The 19,404-nt window shown below is 46.3% G+C and overlaps 1 protein-coding gene across 1 annotated transcript in view; it reads right to left on the bottom strand.

The window, feature by feature from the left end:
* Positions 1-19,404, bottom strand: part of ADCY5 (adenylate cyclase 5) — a 141,336-nt gene that overhangs the window by 56,841 nt on the left and 65,091 nt on the right. The window contains exon 2 of the mRNA XM_010981526.3: positions 534-683. Within this exon, the coding sequence (XP_010979828.3) occupies positions 534-683 (150 nt within the window). The remainder of the gene's footprint in view (positions 1-533; positions 684-19,404) is intronic.

Here is a 19,404-nt window from a genome sequence, read left to right as displayed (position 1 = left end):
GGCCTGGTCTCCCCTGGCATCAGTGGACATGGTTATCGAAGGCCATCTCAGTAAACTCTCAGTAAACAGCTATTGGTGCTAAAAACACAAATTAAAGGACAATTTTGTGAAAATATATTGAGGAAATATAATTTTGAGGACTGGGAGAAAGTGTGCTACGAATTGTTTAGATTCATGAGAGACCTCCCTCCCCACTCCCCTGGGGAACACCTTAATCCCAGTGGGGAGGGCTGATGGTCTGACCACACCAATTCATCAGCTCCTGGGGAGGGGTGGAGGGCCACTTCCTCCTGCTCAGGGCCCAGGTTGCTTGGTTTGCTCGCAAACCACAGGGAGTCACTGAGGAGGCAACAGGCAAGGGCAGGGCTAGAGCCCCTTCTCCAGAGCCTCCCCCAGAGCATTCCCACAGAGCCAGGAACGCTGGGCTCCCTCCAGGGAAAACATTGCACAGCTGGCGGGGAGGAGGCAGCGGGGCTGAGGCAGGATCCCCCCAGCCCCTGGCCAGCTGCGCAGGGCAGGGGGGCCTCACTCACCTGCTGCTGATTCTCCCGCTGTGAGTGGAGCCGCGCCTGGATGCACTCCCGGGTCTCCTGAAAGGCCTGTCTCTGGGAGACCTCAGCCGGGTAGTGGGTACAGACACCCACGATGTTGGTGCAGGAGAAAATGAGGACATTGGAGACAAGCTGCAGAGGGAGAGACGAGGACATGGAGCTCAGGCCTGGAGCGAGCACTGGGCACCAGAGCCCCAGCCCTGACCCTTCCGGCTCCAGCGCTCAGAGCTCCTAGGCCCCACTGTAGCAAACACACACCTGGCTGCCAGCAAACAAATGCCAAAGGCATCTACCATCTACTTGGGAGTAGCCAAGTGTAACCAGTTGGGCTTGCTGATGTCCTCAAAGCCCAAAGCTTGGCTGGCCTGTGATGGAGTATGGCCCTAAGGATGCTTAGTCACTGGATAATCACACTGGCCATGCACAAAATACCAGAGGTTAAAAGGCTGGGTGTGCTGGCAATGCTGTGACAGAGCTGTGTGTGTTGGGGGTGGCAGGGGCATTGTAAAGAAGCTTCCTTGACAGTGTAGGATGTCACCGTTTGAAAGTATGACATGTTCCACATCAGACAAAAGACTGCTCTTCCACAGAGAGGCCTTAGCTGGTCATTTCTCAGGGATCAGCTCCAACGAAGCAAATACTTGCTGATATCCAGCACTGTGCCAAATCCTCTGGGGACTGAGAGGATAATAAGGTCACCGCCAGCAGGGACCAGTGTCCACAGCAGGTCTCATCTCCTTCTCTGCACCAGAGCCTCCTGACACCCCCACCACCCAGTGGCGGGCGCCCACCCTTGCTCCCTGCTCCACCCCAATGCCCTCCTCCGTGCTGGCAGAGATGCACGTGTGGAGAAACACCACTGCCCCTCAGGTCACAGAAATGAGGCTGGAATTCTTTTGAAAGCAGTACTTACTGAAAAGCTAAGGGAAAACACAAGCTACAAAAGCGTGTTTAGGCATCACATTCCAGATCCTGGCAAAGGTGCCGTTTGGTCAAAACTTCTCTTGGCAGGTACAGCTCCTGGCATATCTGGGTAAACGGAGCCTGGTCCTGCCTTTGCCTCAGGCCACACAGGACAGAAGCCATGCAAAGGTGCACAGCTTTCTAGGCCTCAATCACTCCCTCCAAACGCTTAGTTCTTAGTACCAGCTGCAGAAGGGGAGCCCAGGTTGGCCCCTGCCCCTTCAGCTGTGGCTCCTCCAGCCCTTGGGAGCCCTGTGTTGGTCCCTCCTCCATTTGTCCATTTGGATCCCGAAGAGCCTGCCTCTGGGACTTCAGCTGCCTGGCGGTGACCAGCAGCAGCTCCCACACTCTTCTTTCAGGGACCTCTTTGTCGCTGGACCTAGAAGTCCTGTCCTTGGCTCTGGGCTGCATTCTACCTGAAGGCTTTCCCCACCCCAGAGGTGGGCCTGACAACCACCCAGGGTCTCAGAACTGGAGGCCATGTGGGATCCATGCTGGATGTGGTGCCGTCTTTCCCTGGAGATATGCTATACCATCTGTCCCAGCACATGAACAGAAAGAGACTTTTTCTTTCCTATCTCAGTCATGCTCTCTCCTCGACTGCATAATACATTCTGGCTTCCCAGCTGAAGGACACTGTGAGCTCCCCTCAAGCACCTCCTGGATACCTCCCGGATGCCTGTTTAAGGAGCCTTCAGGGAAGGGGCAAACTCAGATTACCAGCTCCCCCAACCCTACTGCTGACTCACAACACCCCATCCCAAACCCACCCAACCCAGAATCCTACCATTGCCACTTTATGCAAACATACCGCAGAGAAAAACCCAACCTAATGATCACAGGCAAAGAAGACACCTGCTCTACCAAAGCTTATAGTCTGATTGAGGAGATAAGTGGTCAAGACTGACAGAGAACCAATAACAGGAAGCAGAAACTGACTCCTACCAAGCAAGAGGGACCAGAGGGGAAGATGGAGTGATGAGAGGAGGCCCCTGGGTAGACCCCAGGTGCACTGAGCCCCAGGATTAGGGGCATATTTGGCAAGGCTGGCAGACATGGGAAAGAGCGCCCCTGGAGAGAGTATCCAGGAAGCTCAGGCATGTAAGGTACTCAGGGTCCTTGAATAAATAACCCAGGCTCCCTGATCCTGAGGGGAAGTCTACAGGGAGAAGATGGAGCCAGAAAGACAGACTGGAGCCAGATTGAAGAGGCATCTGAAAGTCAGGCTGAGATGACCTGGCACAATCCTTCTACAAGAGAAGCCACAAACACTGTTAAACCAAAGAATGAGCACAGAGTTTCATCAGGGGCGAGAGCAGTGCAGGTTGTTGAGAGATGGGTCAGGAGGCTTCTGCAGAATCCCAAAGTATCGGGGAGCAAAAACCTATATGAGGCTGGAGGCTGGCAAGGTAGAGCTGACTCAGAAGGAAGATCAGGGAGGAGAAGGTCCAGGAAAAAACAGACCATGACCTGCAGTATAAACCAGTGCAGTGGCTATGAAGGGAGACTCTGAGGACATGCCTCCTGGAAGTCACTGGAGGACACTGAGAGAGAGCTAAGGAGAGAGAATGAGATGAGGAGGTAGAGGCTGAAGGTGCAGACTACAGAGAATTTTGAAGAATTTTCTAGCTAGGGCATATCTTTTGAAAGGAGAGAGTAAGGTGCCAGATGATAAAAACATGAGTGAGACAGGAGAAACTAGAAGGGAGAATATGAGGAGCTACCTTCAGACAGAATAATGAGTCATGATAATGCAACATGGCCAAGTGGGGTTTATCCCAGAAATGAAAGGTTGGTTCAACATTGAATATCAATGTAATTCGCCATATTAACAGATTAAATAGAAAACCATATGGTTATTTCAATAGTTACTGAAAAAGTATTAGGCAAAATTTAACATCTATGCAATATTTTTTTAAAAAACAACAAATTAGAATGGAAGGGAAATGCCTCAATCTGGTCAATGACATGCACAAAAACCTATAGCTAACACCATACTTAATAGTGAAAGACTGAATGTTTTCCCCTAACACTAGGAATAAAGCAAGATTGTCCCCTCCCGTTACTTGTATTCAATATTATACTGGAGGTCCTAGACCATGCAATAAGACAAGAAAAAGAAATAAAATGCATATAGATTGGAAAGGAGGAAATAAAACTGTCTGTATTTGCAGATGGTAAGATCACCTATGTAGAAAATCCCAAAGAATCTACAAAACAGCTACCAGAATTAACAAGCAAATTTAGAAATAAAAGGACACAAGATCACAGGATACAGAGTCAATATACAAAAAGCAACTATATTTCTATAAGCAAGCAGTGAACAATCAGAAGTGAATTTTTTTAAAGTGCCATTTAAATATCACCAAAATGATGAAATATTTATGTATAACTCTATCAAAATATTGCAAACCTATTCACTGAAAACCATAAAACATCGATGAAAGAAATTTTAAAAGACTAAAATAAATGAAGAGACACACCATGTTCATGTATTGGAAAACTAAAAATTGTTCAGATGTCAATTCTCCCCAAACTGATGTATAAATGCAACACAATCATAATAAAAAACCAAGCACGTTTTTTTAAAAAAAGAAATTAACCAAAGCTAAAATTTATATGGAAGAGCAAAGCAACTAGAATAACCAAAATAATTTTGAAGAAGATGAATCAAGTTGTAAGACTCACACTACTCAATTTCAAAACTTACTATAAAAGTACAGTAATTAAGTTAGTGCGATACTGGTCTAAGAATGGAAATATGGATCAATAGAATAGAACTGAGAGTCCAGAAATAGACCCTTACATTTATGATTTGTTGGTTTTTGACAAGAGTACCAAGATAATTCAATGAGAACGGAGAAGAATAGTCTTTTCAGCAAATGATGCTCAGATAAGTTTATATCCACATGCAAAAGAATGACCTCTACCTCATATTATAAACAAAATTAACTCAAAGTAGGTCAGACACCTAAATATAAAAGCTACAGCTATAAAACTCTTAGAAGAAAACATACAAGTAAATCTTCATGACCTAGGATTAGGCAATGATTTGTTAGAGATTACACCAAAAGCACAAATGACAACAGGAAAAAGAAAGAAGATAAATTGCACTCCATCAAAATTAAAAAGTTTTGGACTTCAAAAGGAACCATCAGAAAAGTGAAAAGACAACTCACAGAATGGGAGAAAGCATCTACAAATCACTTATCACACCTTTATGTTTGACAAATATACAGAGGCAACTAAATGGAGGAAGAATAATCTTTCAACAAACAGTGCCAGAACAACTGGATATCCATATGATTAACTCAAACCTTACAAAATATACCAAAATGTACTCAGAACAGTTTGTAAGACTAAATGTAAAACCTAAAACTATTACACTTCCAGAAGAAAATACAAGACTTTGGATTACGCAGAGATTTCTAATATACAACAGCAAAACATGATTCATAAAAGAAAAGTAATGATAAATTGATAAAATAGACTTCATCAAAATTAAGAACATTTGCCTCCAAAAGACACTGTTAAGATAATGAAAAGACAAGCCACAGAAAGGGAGAAATTGTTTGTAAATCACATATCTGATAAAAGGACTAGCATCTATTTAATAAAAAGACTTGCATCCAAAATTCATAAAGAGCTCTCAAGTCAAAAATAAGAAAACAAAACCCACTTTTTATATGAGTAGAATATTTGAGTAGACAATTTACCAAAGAAAATATAAGGAAGACAAATAAGCACACAGAAAGATACTCAAAATCACTAGCCATTAGGGAAACGCAAAATTTTTTTTAAAAAAAATCAATGAGATACTACTAAACACTATTAGAATGGTTAAAATGAAATTAAATTTTAAAAAAGAAAAGAAAAGAAAAAAGAACTGCCAATACTGGTACTGGTAAGAGTGTGTAGCAACTGGAATTCTGGTACCTTGCTAGTAGGAATGAAAAATGGTACAGCCACTTGGAAATTAGCTTAGCATTTCTCATAAAAGTACACACAACACTTGTCATGTGACCAGCAACCTTGTTCGCAGGTATCTGCCCAAATCAAAGGAAAAGTTACGTACACACAAAAACCTGTGCAGGAATGTTTATGGAATACCACTCATCTACAAAACAGAACAATCCACTGATAACACCCAACAACATGGACGAGTCACAAACACACTGTGCTGAGTGAAAGAAGTCACACTCCAAAGGCTACAAACTATATGATTCCATTTATATGGCATTCTGGAAAAGACAAAACTGCAGGACGGAAAAGAGATCTGTGGTTGCCAGGGGGCGGGGAAGAGGTTGGCTAAAAGGGGCAGCAGGAGGAAATCTTCTGGGGTGATGGAACTGTCTATATCTTGCCTGTGTTTGTGGTTATGTGTGTATGTGCCCTTGTCAAATCCACAGTACTGTACACTGGAGAAGGTGAATTCTACTGTATGCAAATTATACTGTAATAAAAAGAGAACAGGAGTAAGATCCAGGAGGGATGAGCAGAGAGAAGATGAGGAGCCGCCTGGACAGGGAAAAAGAGGTCTTTCCTCAATCTGAGGCCAGAAAGAAGGACCAGTCTCTACTTTGAGACATGTGCCCCGAGGTAATTATCAATGGGCCCTGCTGTATCTCCATACTAATCCTCCTGGCCTCTCCTGCTGTAATCTGACTCCTCCTGCAGCCAGAAGGCCAGTAGCAACAGACGGTGCAAATCCAGATAAAATGATGCACAGATACCCAATAGGGGTCCAAATGGCTTTGCTGAGCTTAGGATGCCTCAGTGCTCCTCTCTCCCATTCACTAAACACAAAATGGGACAAGCAGGAGGAGGGTGCTGGGGGTGAGAGAGGGGTCTTTAGGAAGGCTCCGTTGGGAAGGGTGATTTCAGCAAACTGGAACTGAGAATGGAAAAGTAAGAGATCGGTACGTCAAACACACACCCCCACGCCTCATACCCCATCACACACGCTACCCACCAAACAAGCAGGAATGTGCCCCAGGTCTTCACAGATGCTAAGGTCCCTGTGCAGAAACTAACGTTATAAATGGAGAGGAGGGATCATTGAAATCTGATGGAAATTCTGCTTACAGCCTTCCAGGAAGGAGTTTGTAGCTCAAAATGAGCTCACACCTCAGGTACAAGTGTCCAAATGCTGATCGACTTTTTTTCTCCACTAAAAACAATTATCGTGATTGAACCCCTTCAACTGTCCTTATGTAAAATACTTAATCAGTAAATAATAACAAGCATCATTCACAACAACAGGTAAACAAGGTCTAATTAAAAGGTTTGTTGGTTCTCTCTGCGCCAAGCTCACTGGACATATCCAACCACATGGAACGTGTGTGTGTGTACGTGTGTGTGTGTGTAGTAACGGGTACACCTGACAATACAGCAAACCTCAGCCCTAGGAGTGGCCTCAGCCCCTCCTTTTAAAACCAGCCCTGCAGATGGTTTAGGTCCAGAAGGTCCTAGGACCACACCAGGAAAAATCCCCTCTAGAGGGGAATGTTTGGAATTCTGGTCTCCAGAAACCCAGAGAAGATGCCTATGAATATTTACAACTCTGCCAGCATTCCTAAAACGCCAGCCCTTCAGAAGCCCAATCTCTTGCTATCCAGGCTGCACGTTTGACTTGGCTATGAGTAAAGTTACGTTGCTCAGTTTGTGCGGTGTCTCTGTGGCGAAGGCTGCAAGGACTCCCAGCAGCCGGCCTCAGGCACTGCCATTCTTGCTGCCTCTCCCCTCTGGGGTTTCAGGAGGCTCCATGGGCCTGCTGCCATAGGCTTCCTATTTGCCAGTCCTGGGAAAGTCAAAAAGCAAAGAGGAATGAAGAATGAATGGGTTTGGAAAGAAGGAAATGAGTTGGGAAAGACCCCCTCGCAATCTGCTGTTTTGCATGGATTCTGTTCTGGACAAGTCAGTTTGCTCCTTGCAAGGTGGTTCACAGGGTGTATGTGGTGGTGGTGGTAGGAAGTGAGGGATCAGATTCCCCCAAAGAGCCAAATTTGCTAATGGGGGAGAGGGGGCAAGATGATCAGTTAAATTTGACTTTCAGATAAACAACGAATACATTTTTTTAGTATTAAGTATGCCCAGTGCACTACTGGGGACATAATCATACGAAACAATTACTTGCTGTTTATCTGAAATTCAAGTTTAACTGGGTGACTGTATTTTCCCTGGCAACCCTACCAGGGAGACTTTTCAAACCTGCCCCCCTTCCAGCTCTGATAACCCTCCTGCCTTGGCTGAGCCCCAGCACACTAAAGGTGACCCAGCTCCACTCCACCCTAGACCCTCTTCCAGACCCTCTTCCACTCTCAGTGGCTCCTGCACAGACAACCACAGTGCTTCCTCTTCACAGCAGGGTCTGAAATCCCCTCACTTAAGTGCAAGCCAAAGCTGGGTTCTGATTTTCTAGATCCTCCCACCTGGCCCACAAGGGGCTAGACCACCTTAGGGCCCCTGGGGGCTGAAGACCAGCTCCCATTACTCTGCAGATGTGACCTGGGGACCCCAGCCCTAAAGACAGGTACCACTCTTTCTGTTCTAGTTCTTTTTCTGTTTACAAACACACAAAACTAGCAACCAAATGAATCCCAAATAAAAGGAGCTGACAAGCCTGATGAGTTCCTCCTGCCTGCTCCCGAGTTCATTTGTCCTACATGGTGCTGGTGGGAAGCTCTGGGGACCTCAGCAGAATCCCATTATAACATAAAATAAAATATATCAAGGAAGGATAATCTTAAATTATATATTCAGAAGGCACATCGGCAGGGTTCCTTGTATACTGTACCATGCTTAATTAGGTGCTAAGTGGCTTTTAAAAAAAATGTTACATATTTTAACTTTTTTTTTTATCATAGTGATGCCTCTTTAAAATTTTTCTTTTACAAAGAAAAAAGACTGCTCAAAGCCACATTATCTCTGCCTGGAGGCTTCTGTAATGAGATCCTTTTTCATGGAGGTGGCTGGTCCATCTCAATGGCTCTGGACAGACAAGACCAGGCTCTCTGCTCTCTTCATTCCTATTAGGGTTCTGCCCAGGTAGCACCCCCTCCTCTCCATTGCAGCTAGAATCCAGCTGCTCGGGACTCATCAATCTCTCCTGGTTTCAAATCTTCTACCTACACTATCCTCTACGTCAAGATCCTCATATCCCCTTCCATCATGACACTGTCCTGCTCAAAAGCACGCCACAATTCCCTAGTACCTACAAAATAAAGCCCAAACTCCTGCTCTGGAGTTAAGACTCTACGTCTCATCATAGGCCACATTCCCTTTCTCCTCACCTACCCCAACCATACGGGCTGCTTACTGCCTCTGGAAAACACCAATCTACAATGATTCTAAAAGTGTGATGTTGGTGGGGGAGGGATAAATTGGGAATTCAGGATTTGGAGACACTAACTACTATATATAAAAGAGATAAACAACAAGAGCACAGAGAACTATATTCAATATTTTGTAATAAACTATAATGGAAAAGAATCTGAAAAAGTATATATATTCTATATATATATATATATATATATATATATATATATATATATATATAAAACCGAATCACTTTGCTGTACACCAGAAATCAACACAACATTGTAAATCAACTATACTTCTATAAAAATAAATTAAAAAATAAAATATGACGTTTATTTAATACAATTTTACTGTTACTAAAAATAAATCATACTTAGCATCTGCTTAATGTATGCTTAGGAAAGACAAAATAGTCTAAAATAGGAAAAAAGACAAGTATCTAGGAATGACTGGGTACAGCCTTCAAAACACCTTCACAGGCCAGATTTCACTGCATCCTCATTTCACCCTTCTAAGATAAGCAAGTCGAGTAATAACAACCCCCCCTGCTCTGCCCTGATGAGGGAACCCAGGCCGGAGGCAGGAATCCCATTGGCAGGTACAGAGCAAAGCAGCAGCAGAACTCAATCACAGATTCTCATTCCGACTTCAGAGCTTGTCCTGCTCTACTGTGCTAAGCTGTTATTTATCCCAATTTAATTTAGGTCCACTTTTGTTTTATTCTATTTAATAAAGGAACACTCAACTTTCTTTCAGCCTCGTCCTGGGTGCCCCAGGCCTTCTTCATAGATCCTGGTCACATAGAATGCTGCTGATGAGGGACCTACTTCCAGCCTCCACCTCCAACCCAGCTCTCTCCAAGGAACTCGCCACCGTGGGTGAGGAAGGCCCACTGCCTGCCTTGTGAGGCCAAGTCTTGCTCTAGGATAGCCTCCTTTAATTATTTTTTTCATTGAGATATAATTCATGTACCATAAAATTCATCCTTTTAAAGTATATAATTCCATAGGTTTTATTCTCAAGGTTGTGCAACCTTCACCACTAATTCCAGAAAATTATCAACACCCTCCCCAAAGAAACCCCACACCCATTATTCATTGCTCATTTCCCACCCCACCCCCACCTCCTGTCAACCACTAGTTTACTCTCTGTCTTGATGGACTTGCCTGTTCCAGACATTTCACATACATGGTATCATGTAATAGCCCTCAGTGTCTAGCTATTTTCACTGAGCATAATACTTTCAAGATTCATCTCTGTTGTAGCATGCATCAGTACTTCATTCCTTTTTGTAGCCAAATAATATTCCATAGTACAGATATACCACATTTAAAAAATTCATTCATCAGCTATGGACATTTGGATTGTGTCCACTTTTTGACTGTTATGAATAATGTCGCTATGAACTGAACATTTGTGTACAGTTTCTTGCATAGACATGTTTTCAATTCTCTTGGGTAAATACCCAGGAGTAGAACTGGTAGATGTTATGGATCAAATGTTTGTGTTCCTTCACTCCAAATGCATGTGTTAAAATCCTAACCTCTCAATGTGATGGTATTAGGAGGTAAGGCTTTGGGGAGGTGATTGGTCATGAGGGTGGAGCACTGATGAATGGGATTAGTGCTTTTACAAAAGAGACCCCAGAGAGTTCTCTAACTCTGCTTCTACCACACAAGGACACAGCGAGAAAATGACATCTATGAGCCAGGAAGTGGGCTCTCACCAAACACCAAATCTACTGGTGACCTGAACGTGGACTTCCCAGCCTCCAGAACTGCAAAAAATAAATGTTTTGTAAGCCACCTAGGCTATGGTAATTTGTCACAGCAGCCCAAAAGGACTAAGACACCGGGTCACGTGATAACTCTATGTTAAACATTTTGAGGAACTACCCAGCTGTTTTCCAAAGTGGCTGCACCATTTTACATTCAAAGCAGCAAAGGATGAGGGTTCTGATTCTCCACATCCTCCCCATACTTGTTTTGTCTGTCATCATAGCCATCCTAGTGGGAGTGAGGTGTATCTCATCGTGGGTTTGATTCCTTAAAATTTCTAAGCAAATAGTGACAGTGACAAGTGAGGCAGTTTATTCTGTAACTTAAACAGTGTGCCTTTAGTGAGTAATGGCCATACTGTACACTTTACTTTTATTATCTTTGCTGACTTATTTCTAGGAAGACCCCAGACCTTGTGTATGCAGCCAGAGAGAAACAACAGCTTTCATGTAACAGTACTTACTTAAACAGGTCATCCTCTTAATTCACTCAGCAAACACTGACTGAGCACCCAGTGCAGAGTACTGTGTCGGGGGACTGGGGAAGCTAGACCCTGGCCACCTAGCCCCTGCTCTCCAGAACTTCAAGTCACTGGTGGAGGCAGGCGTCTGCACAGGAGCAGCTGAGAGGACACAACCTTTTCAGGTTTTGCAGTCGCTACCCCCAAGTTAGTTCGACTAACAACAAATATGGCAGAGGGGCCAAATTCTTACTATATGAAGTGGTTTATAGCTGAACAAGGAATAAGTAGAATTTAACAGAAAAACGGATAAGGTAGATGAAGAGGCTATTCAAAGAAGTAAAACTACAAATGACTTATAAACACTTGATATGAAAAAAATGTGAATCTCACTGGAAAGTAAAAAAGTACAAATGAAAACAGTGTTTTGCCTATTAAACTAACAAAGTTTTTTTTCTTTTTCCACTATAGTAATGTTGGCAAGAACGTAACAGAACAGAGACCCTCCCACATCATTAGTGGGGATGTGAAGGCACAACCCTTCTGGAAAGCAATTTGGCAGTGTGTATGAAGAGCTTTAGGAATGTTCATATTCTTCAGCCCAGATTCAGTCCCTTCCTAGGAATCTGTGCTGCAGAAACTACTAGCTTGGGCAAGGCTTTATACCCAAGGATCATGAGAAAATTAAAAAGTGAGGAACAGCTAATTGCTGAACAACTGGAGGAGAATTAAACAAATGACAATGCTTCAATACCCTGGAGTATGTCAAGGCCTTTAAAATGTCTTATTTGACGAAAATTCAACATCATGGGGAAATTTTCAAAATATAATGTCAAGTAGGGTAAAAAGAGAATACAGAATTGCATATTCAGTATGATCCCAACTAAAAATAGATGTATGTTAACAGTGATAGAATGTCTCAAGGTGCTGGGATTGTAAGCATTTTTAACTTTTTTCTTTAGACCATTGAATGCTTTCCTACTTCTCTATCATACATATGAATCTTAAAAGAGAAAAATGTCAAATTTATATTAAAAAGAGGAAAAACATACATGCTTTTACTCTGAGCATGGCAGGCTGAAGGAACTGCTCGCTCTACATAGAAGACAAGAGAATTCAAATGCCAACAAAACCAGGCAGAATAAGTCAAATGGGAAAGAGATTTGAACAAGAAAAAGAAGTCATATCTGGGCAGTAGAGACTAGGAAGGCTAAAACTGTCTGGATATGGAACTTGCAGCGTAGGCAGGATCCGGGCAGCCAGCACAGCAGTGGAGGGGCATCCAGGTGGCAAAAACAACCCTAATAAAGGGGTGGAGGGAGAAAGGTGCAAGGCTGCCCGGGAAATACAAGGAAGTCAATGCTGACTGGGACAGAGCCGGCCAGGGGGACTGGCCAGAGATGGGGTGGGGCTCACAGCTGGATCACCAAGGACATCCATGTCAGGGTGAGGAGCTGGCGCATGACCCAGGAAGCATTAAAACCTCTTGGTGGCTGCATTTCCAAAAATAAAAGTACACTAACTTTCCAATTTATAAAATGTGCGTTCATTAGAGAACATTTCAGAATCATATAAAAAATCATTTTACCTGCTAAAGACAACCAGTGTTAACTGGTTTATTCCTTCCTTCTTTCCTTCCTTCCTTCCTTCTCTGCCTCTCTCCACTCCTTCCCTCCCTCCCTTATTTGTTCATTCTTTCTTTCTTTCCTTCCTATCTACTCATGGTTTTTTGTTTTTGCTTTTGTGACGCTGGGATCTTACTATTTCTGTAATCTGGTATTCTGCCTTTTTTCACTCAACATTATAACATAAGCATGTTCCCCTGTTATTACAGCTCTGAATGCTGCAGGCTTTCAACAGGGAAATGTGATCAGAGCTGCACTTCGGGAAGATGAACTGGACAGCCGGGAAAGATGTAGTGACAAGGAAGGTGCAAAAAGAGAGGTGGGAAATGGCACAGATGAGAAGGACCAGGGCCTGAGGCGGGCTGGGAACCTGCAAAGGGAAGGAGGAATGGTGTTCAGGATGTCCCAAGCAAGGCATCTGCCAGGAGTGACTCTCCAGGGGAAGGGAAGTCTGGGGAAGGGCTGGTTCCAGGGCGAGAGGAATGAGTGAGACAGCGCCATGAAAGCTAACTGGAAAGGGGAGATTAAAGGAAGAGTTGGAGGGCCAACCAAGTAAAGTCTGTGGAAGAGGCTGAAAAGGTACCGTGAATCAGAGGTTGTCAGGGCCCCATGGGTGCCCTCTGAGGGAGATTAGGTCGAAGAGGGGTCCAGACTGCAAAGGGTTAAGACATAGGGGTGGTGAGGGGGACATTGTGTAAAGGTGACTCTCAGAGAGTGGAGGGAAAAGCAGGAGAACCTGATTTATCAGATTCAGCAGAGGGAGGGGAGGACTCCAGGGGCAAAGGAGGACAGGACCGCAGAGCTGCAGGCACCGCTACCCACAAAGGCAGCCGCCAGCCACACGCGGCTGTGAACACTTGGAATGTGACTAGTCTGAACTGAGGGGTGCTGAAAGTAAAATATACACAAGCATTTGAAATGGTTTTTATTTTAAGTACACGTTGAAAGGATATTCTGGAGATACTGGGTGAAATAAACATACATTGTTAAAACTAATTTCATTCATTTTTTTTAAAACATTTTTTGGCTATTGGAAAAGTTAAAATTATGCATGTGACTCTCATTATATTTCTGTTGGACAGCACAGCTACAGAACAAAGAGGGAGGCAAAGCAAGAGGGACCGGGAGCACAGTGGACAAGGGACAGATCACAAGCTGATTTGCAGACTGTCAAACTGGTGTTTTGGAAAACTCAACAGTGAATTGACCGAGAGCCCCACCTTTGGGCCACAGAGAGACTGGCCTCCTTCCCTGCCCTTTAGGGGTTCATCTTCCAAAGACTTAGATTCATTCATCTACCAGGCTCAGAGCAGACTTCAGGATGGCGCACCCTGCAGGAGACACTCCCTCTGGATTTTAGGAGCAAGAAATGTGCAGGAGAAAAGGGACAGGGGTGTCTGGAGGCTGAGGCTCAACAATAAGACCCCCAGGGACCAGAAGGTCTCAGACAGGGGCTCAGGTATAGACTGAGGTATTAAGACTGTTTAGGTAGGATGTCAATGTTTCCAGCATGTCATGAAACTTGCAAGCTTTGGGAAGGTATATGAATTTAAAATCATGGGGAGAAAGGGTAGCCTAAGAGCAATGAATAAATGTCTGGAGGCAGCACAGTGTACAGAAAGGACTATGGATTTGGGAGCTAAATTCTCATCCTGGATTTGCTCCCCCACCGCTCCCCCCGCCAAAAAGTAAGCACTGTGGCTCTAAGCAAATCACTTGTCTTCTGTGGAGTTCAGCTTCCTCATCCATAAAACCAGAGAGGCAATGGGTGATGGCCAAGGTATCTACTACCTGGGATGGTCCAGGGAGCGGCCATGCAGCACCACGGCAGCACCACCACCGTCCTTAGCATTCCACTATGAACAGAGACACCACTTCCAGGATTTTCTGGGAAATCGATTTCAAATATTCTGTCCCCCATTACCCTGAAAGACAATGAAATGCTCGATATTTCAGCATATCAGCTGCAGCTTTAAGACAGCAAGTCATTCCTGATATCACACAGAAGTCTCCATCTGACCCATGCCGCATCTGTGGGGAATCCCAGAGGAAGCCAGAGTCCTCCAGAATCTATGCCAGGCAATGGCCCTCCTGACCCACCCCCAAGGTGTGGGAATCACATGTACAACGCAGTGTGGAAACACAGACGCATTCCCACACAAACCAAGGACATGAGTTGGGGCAGAGGGGATGAGGGTGACGGACAGGCTGGCTCGGTGGGAGTGCTTTGGAAAGGCTTCCAAGAGAAGCTAGATGGGGCTTTGCCATCCATAAACTGCTTCCCATGCAGTTCCCCGACCTCGGCGGTAAGGGAGTTTGCTCTGTGGCCTGGCAAGAAGTTTCGCGGGCTAGAAGTTTACTTATAATCTGAGTGTAAATGAAGTTTCTCTCCTCCCCAAATCTCATCTTAGAGAACAATTATCCAGTCCTACCTCCCCGAGTTCCCCCACCCTCAGCGTCCTCCTCCCCCTTCCAGGAAAGTCAGACAAGCTTTCATTGTTCTAGGTGAGCAGCAGTGACAGCTGAGGATGATGCTGGCTGTGGAGGTGGACGGAAGGGGCTGACACGATGCTGGGATCGGAGCAGGGGGAGGAGCACCCCACCCCAAACACTGCGTTTGGCTTTGCACCCCACACAGGTGAAGTGCGGCTTTCCCTCGTGCCTTCCCCTCCCACATCTCCTTCCTCCCTCCGCTCCTCACCTCCAGGGATCTGTTTTAGGTCTGCTGAACTTGGAAAGAAAAAAGAAACGCTAAAGAGAAAGTGAAATTGGCATCAAGCTACTTACCTAACCTCAACCTAAGTGCAGAGCATGTATGGGGCTGCGTCTATCTGTGTGGCAGGCCTGGGCCTGCTGTGAAAGACCCAGGATGGAGAGGTACCCGGGGGCTGCTCAGGACAAGGCAGGCTTGCCAGCTCCATCAAGTACCTCAGCAGGGATTCTGGGGGTTCCCCAGAGGTTGCCTGGAGAGACAGGCAAGGAGATACAATGGGAGGAGTGCTATGCTGGGAGTCAGCGGACCTGGGTGTTGGCCTTGTGACTTCAGGCAAGTCACATAACCTCCGGGGCTAGCTCTGAAATGGAGCTAAGGACACCTGTGGATTTTCCCAGTGCAAACATGTTACAGGTATAAAGCAGTGTAAACTAGGCCCTGAACTGCTGGGAGGGGTGAGAACTGGATGAAAGCCCCCAGGAGCTGGTCATGCCTCCTTCTGCTCACTGTTCTACCCTCACCCTCCAGGACAGAGGCTGACATACAGCAGAAACCAAAAAATTTGCTCATGAAATGAATACATGGATGAAAAGGACTTTGAGGGTTGCAGGGCACTTTCAAGGCCTTGAATATTCCAGCATACATCAGAAGACAGTCCAGACCCCCGGCAGTCTTTGCCTCTGACACTGAGCATCGAGCACAAGGTGGGAGGAAGGTTACAGGACCCCCATCTATGGGAATGCAAAGGGCTGCATCAGAATTAAATGAAACACAGATGAGGCCAAGAAAGATGAACAACAAATGTATTGTTAACTGTCATGGGTGCTAAGGGCTTGGAGATGGTTTCTACCAGAGAAAGGAGCCCAGAGGCAAGTTTATGTGTCCTAAGGTGCACAGCTCTGTTGGGCTGGGACCTGGGAGACCCGGGTGTGGTCTCGGTGAGTCCCTGACTGGCTGGCTGGCCTCAAGCAGACAGATCACTGCGAGATCCCTGAAGGCTGGCCTGGGAGGGGAAATGAGATGATGTGGAAATGAGGCTTGTGGAAAGGGTTGGTGAATAGCAAGGATCTGGATTATTGTAGCATCAGCCCGCTTCCTCATAGGCTGGGACACCTTGGCAAGTCTGCTGGGTTCCAGGAGGTTTCTTCTTATGTAAAGCCGGAGAACGTGACCTCACATCTCTCAGCTGCTTCCCAAGGGCCCTGAGATCCTAGGACTCTGGGGGCCTTCTCTATGATGTAACTCACTCTCCCCAAGAGAAAACCAAGAGTTGGCCCCAGTTACCACTCACTCCTAGTTGTCCTGCTAACAAGGGGTAGGAAGGTAAACCAGGGCTGGCACTGAGACTAAGGGCCCAATTCTTGGGACAAAAGAAGTAATAAGAGTTAAGTATTCTTCCTCAGGGCCAGTAGAGACATGCCCTGGGTGCCAAGGGGTGAGCCATTAAACTCAACCACTACCGATGCAAGTCTATAAAAAGCACCCAGTGGGAAAAGTGTGGCAGATGTTCATGTGCAGACTGACCCCCTGCCCTCCAGAAACATACTCTCAGCTTGAAGGCCATCGGATGGATTACAGATCATCATACTACCACCCTCCCACCATGTACCTTTAAAGTAGATAATTAAGATTAACCTTTTTATTTAAACAATAATTTTAAAGGCCGTGACAGAGACTGTTAGTTGTCCACCTAAATTCATTCTCCCCTTCTTCTAAAACATCACACAGTAGCTGGACACATGGCTGCCCAGCTGGAGTATTTCTCAGCCAACCTTGCAGCTAGGTGTGGTCATGTGACTACATTCAGGTTGCAGGGATGTGAACAGAAGTGATGTGTGCCACTTCCATGCCACTTCCCTCTCCATCATCAGACAAGTCCCTTGCCCTACCTGGACCAGCACTTTTTTTCATTTTCTTCAAGGCTGGAATATGAGTAGCCTTCAAACCTAGCTTTGACTTTACAGATGAGGATAATGTCCTCATGGGTAGTGGAACAACCTCATGGAATTGGACCAGGTCACTTTAGGACTACTACCTGAGAAAGAAAGAACCTCTCATCTTCTGAAAGTCACTGTATCTTGGTGTCTCTTTGTTACATGAACATACCTGAAAACAGCAGAGGTTTCTAAATTGGAGCATCCAATAGAGCCTAATCCCACCCTTCTTCCTCCTCTCCCACCACCTCCTTCAGTGCAGAAGGGAGAATCCACAACATGCAGAGCGCAGGAGCTACGGGAAGGCAGGATAGGGTCAGAGGTGTGAAGAGGGGAAGCCCACTTCAAAAACAGGGGAAGGTTTCCAAGGCAGTGGTCCTGACAAGAACTGGACCTGAGCCCAGAAACCAGACCAGAGACGAAGCAGAAGGACTGGCTGGATCCTCAAGGACGGAAAGAAGTGGAGTGGCTGCACTCCACAAGCCGGGAAACAGAGGCCCCAGGGGAAGGAGAAGCAGGCTCTGCATTATCTCAAGCATGGCACAGGGAAAGGACAGGGGACCTGGTGTCAGAAGACCTGGGTTCAGGTCCCGGCTCAGTTACTTACGAGATGAGTGGTGTAGACTGAGTAATGTTACCTTAGACAGCCTCAGATTCTTCTCCTAGAAAATAGAGAGATGCTATCTACCTCTCAAGGACTATTGGTAAACTAAATAGAGCAATAATACACAATGCCAGAAGAGCAATTATTCTCCCTCTGCCTATCTGGGTTTAGACAGAGTGAAAGCAAGAAACTGAGAACCCCAACCAATCTCTGCCCAGTCCCGGAGGGGAGTGCAGTGGGAGGATAAGAACGTAGATCGGTATTTGTCAAGTGTCTTCAAGCGCAGGAACAGGGCTGTGGGCTTTTCCCAGAGCATCTCCCAGCGAAAGTGACACGTGACCAGACCCACAAGGGTTCTAGTCTGGAGCCTCAGGACCCTGTGCACAGGCAACCTGGCTTCTCTCACCCGGGCCTGGAGGACTGGACAAGGCTGCTGCTCCCACAGCCCTGAGGACAGAGGCCTCCGAAGATGGGGACCACCCCTGCTGGAGAAGGAGGCTCCTCTCCTGTGTCCAGTGGCCTCTGCAGGCTCTGGCCTGGGGACAACAGGCCCTCACTGGGAAGTGGAAGCAAAGACCAAAGCTTCCCAGGGAGGGGGTATCTCAGCAAGCTGCCAGGCCTGGGCCAGCTCAGGCAGGTGAACCTTAGCTTCTTATCTAACGAGCCCTCAGTGTTTCCGTTCAGCAGTGCAGGAAACAAAAGGTGCCCACGGGCCTCGTCTCAGGAGCAGCTGGGCCTCGGGCTTCTCCTGAGCCAGATTTGGAGGAGAGTTGGGGGGTTTGGAGAGAGTGGGGCAACAAAGTCCCTGAGGTGCAGTGAGACATGACAGAGGGCCTGGGACCCCCAGCCCAGCGGTTTCCCTCTCATCCTTGGGCCCTTTTTCCTCTTTGTTTTCTGCAATCCAAGTTCTTTTCTTTCTCCAAAAAGTTATTTGAGTTGGGGGAGGAAAGTGTACCCCAGCTCAGCCCTCACCTGGCCCTGGAGGTGTCCCTGATACCCCAGCACCACCATCGGATAAGCCTTTCCTTCAGTCCCTTTGCCTCTCGGTCCCAGGGCACATTCAAGAGCCTTTGACTTCTCCTGAAAGGTGAGCTCCCACATCAGGCCCATGCCTCTCCTTTTGCTTCAGTTTACCCCCATGTTCCCTGCTAGAAGGCCGACTGCTGTCAGTCCCAGCTGCCCATACCCACCCCAGCCCTGCTGCAGCCAGTCCTCCTCACTTCTCCCCAAAGACCGGGCAGCAGCACTCTGCTCCGCCCCCAGAACGCAGGCCGAGGGAGCATTTCCCGGGAATGCTGTGGGATCCGGGAAAGCATCACAATGCCCTGTGGGGCAGGATATCAACCCCCAAACGGCACCTCAATCCCGAGAGCGCTCAGGCGAGAGGAACCAGGAGATTCCTTTCTCCTCCCCATCTTGGGGAAGCAGAGTCCTTCCCAGGGCTCAGGGGTGGATG

The sequence above is a fragment of the Camelus dromedarius genome, chromosome 2 (assembly GCF_036321535.1).
Source record: "Camelus dromedarius isolate mCamDro1 chromosome 2, mCamDro1.pat, whole genome shotgun sequence".
NCBI lineage: Eukaryota > Metazoa > Chordata > Mammalia > Artiodactyla > Camelidae > Camelus > Camelus dromedarius.
Note: the sequence above shows the minus strand (reverse complement) of the source record. Positions and strands in the feature narration are given on the sequence as shown.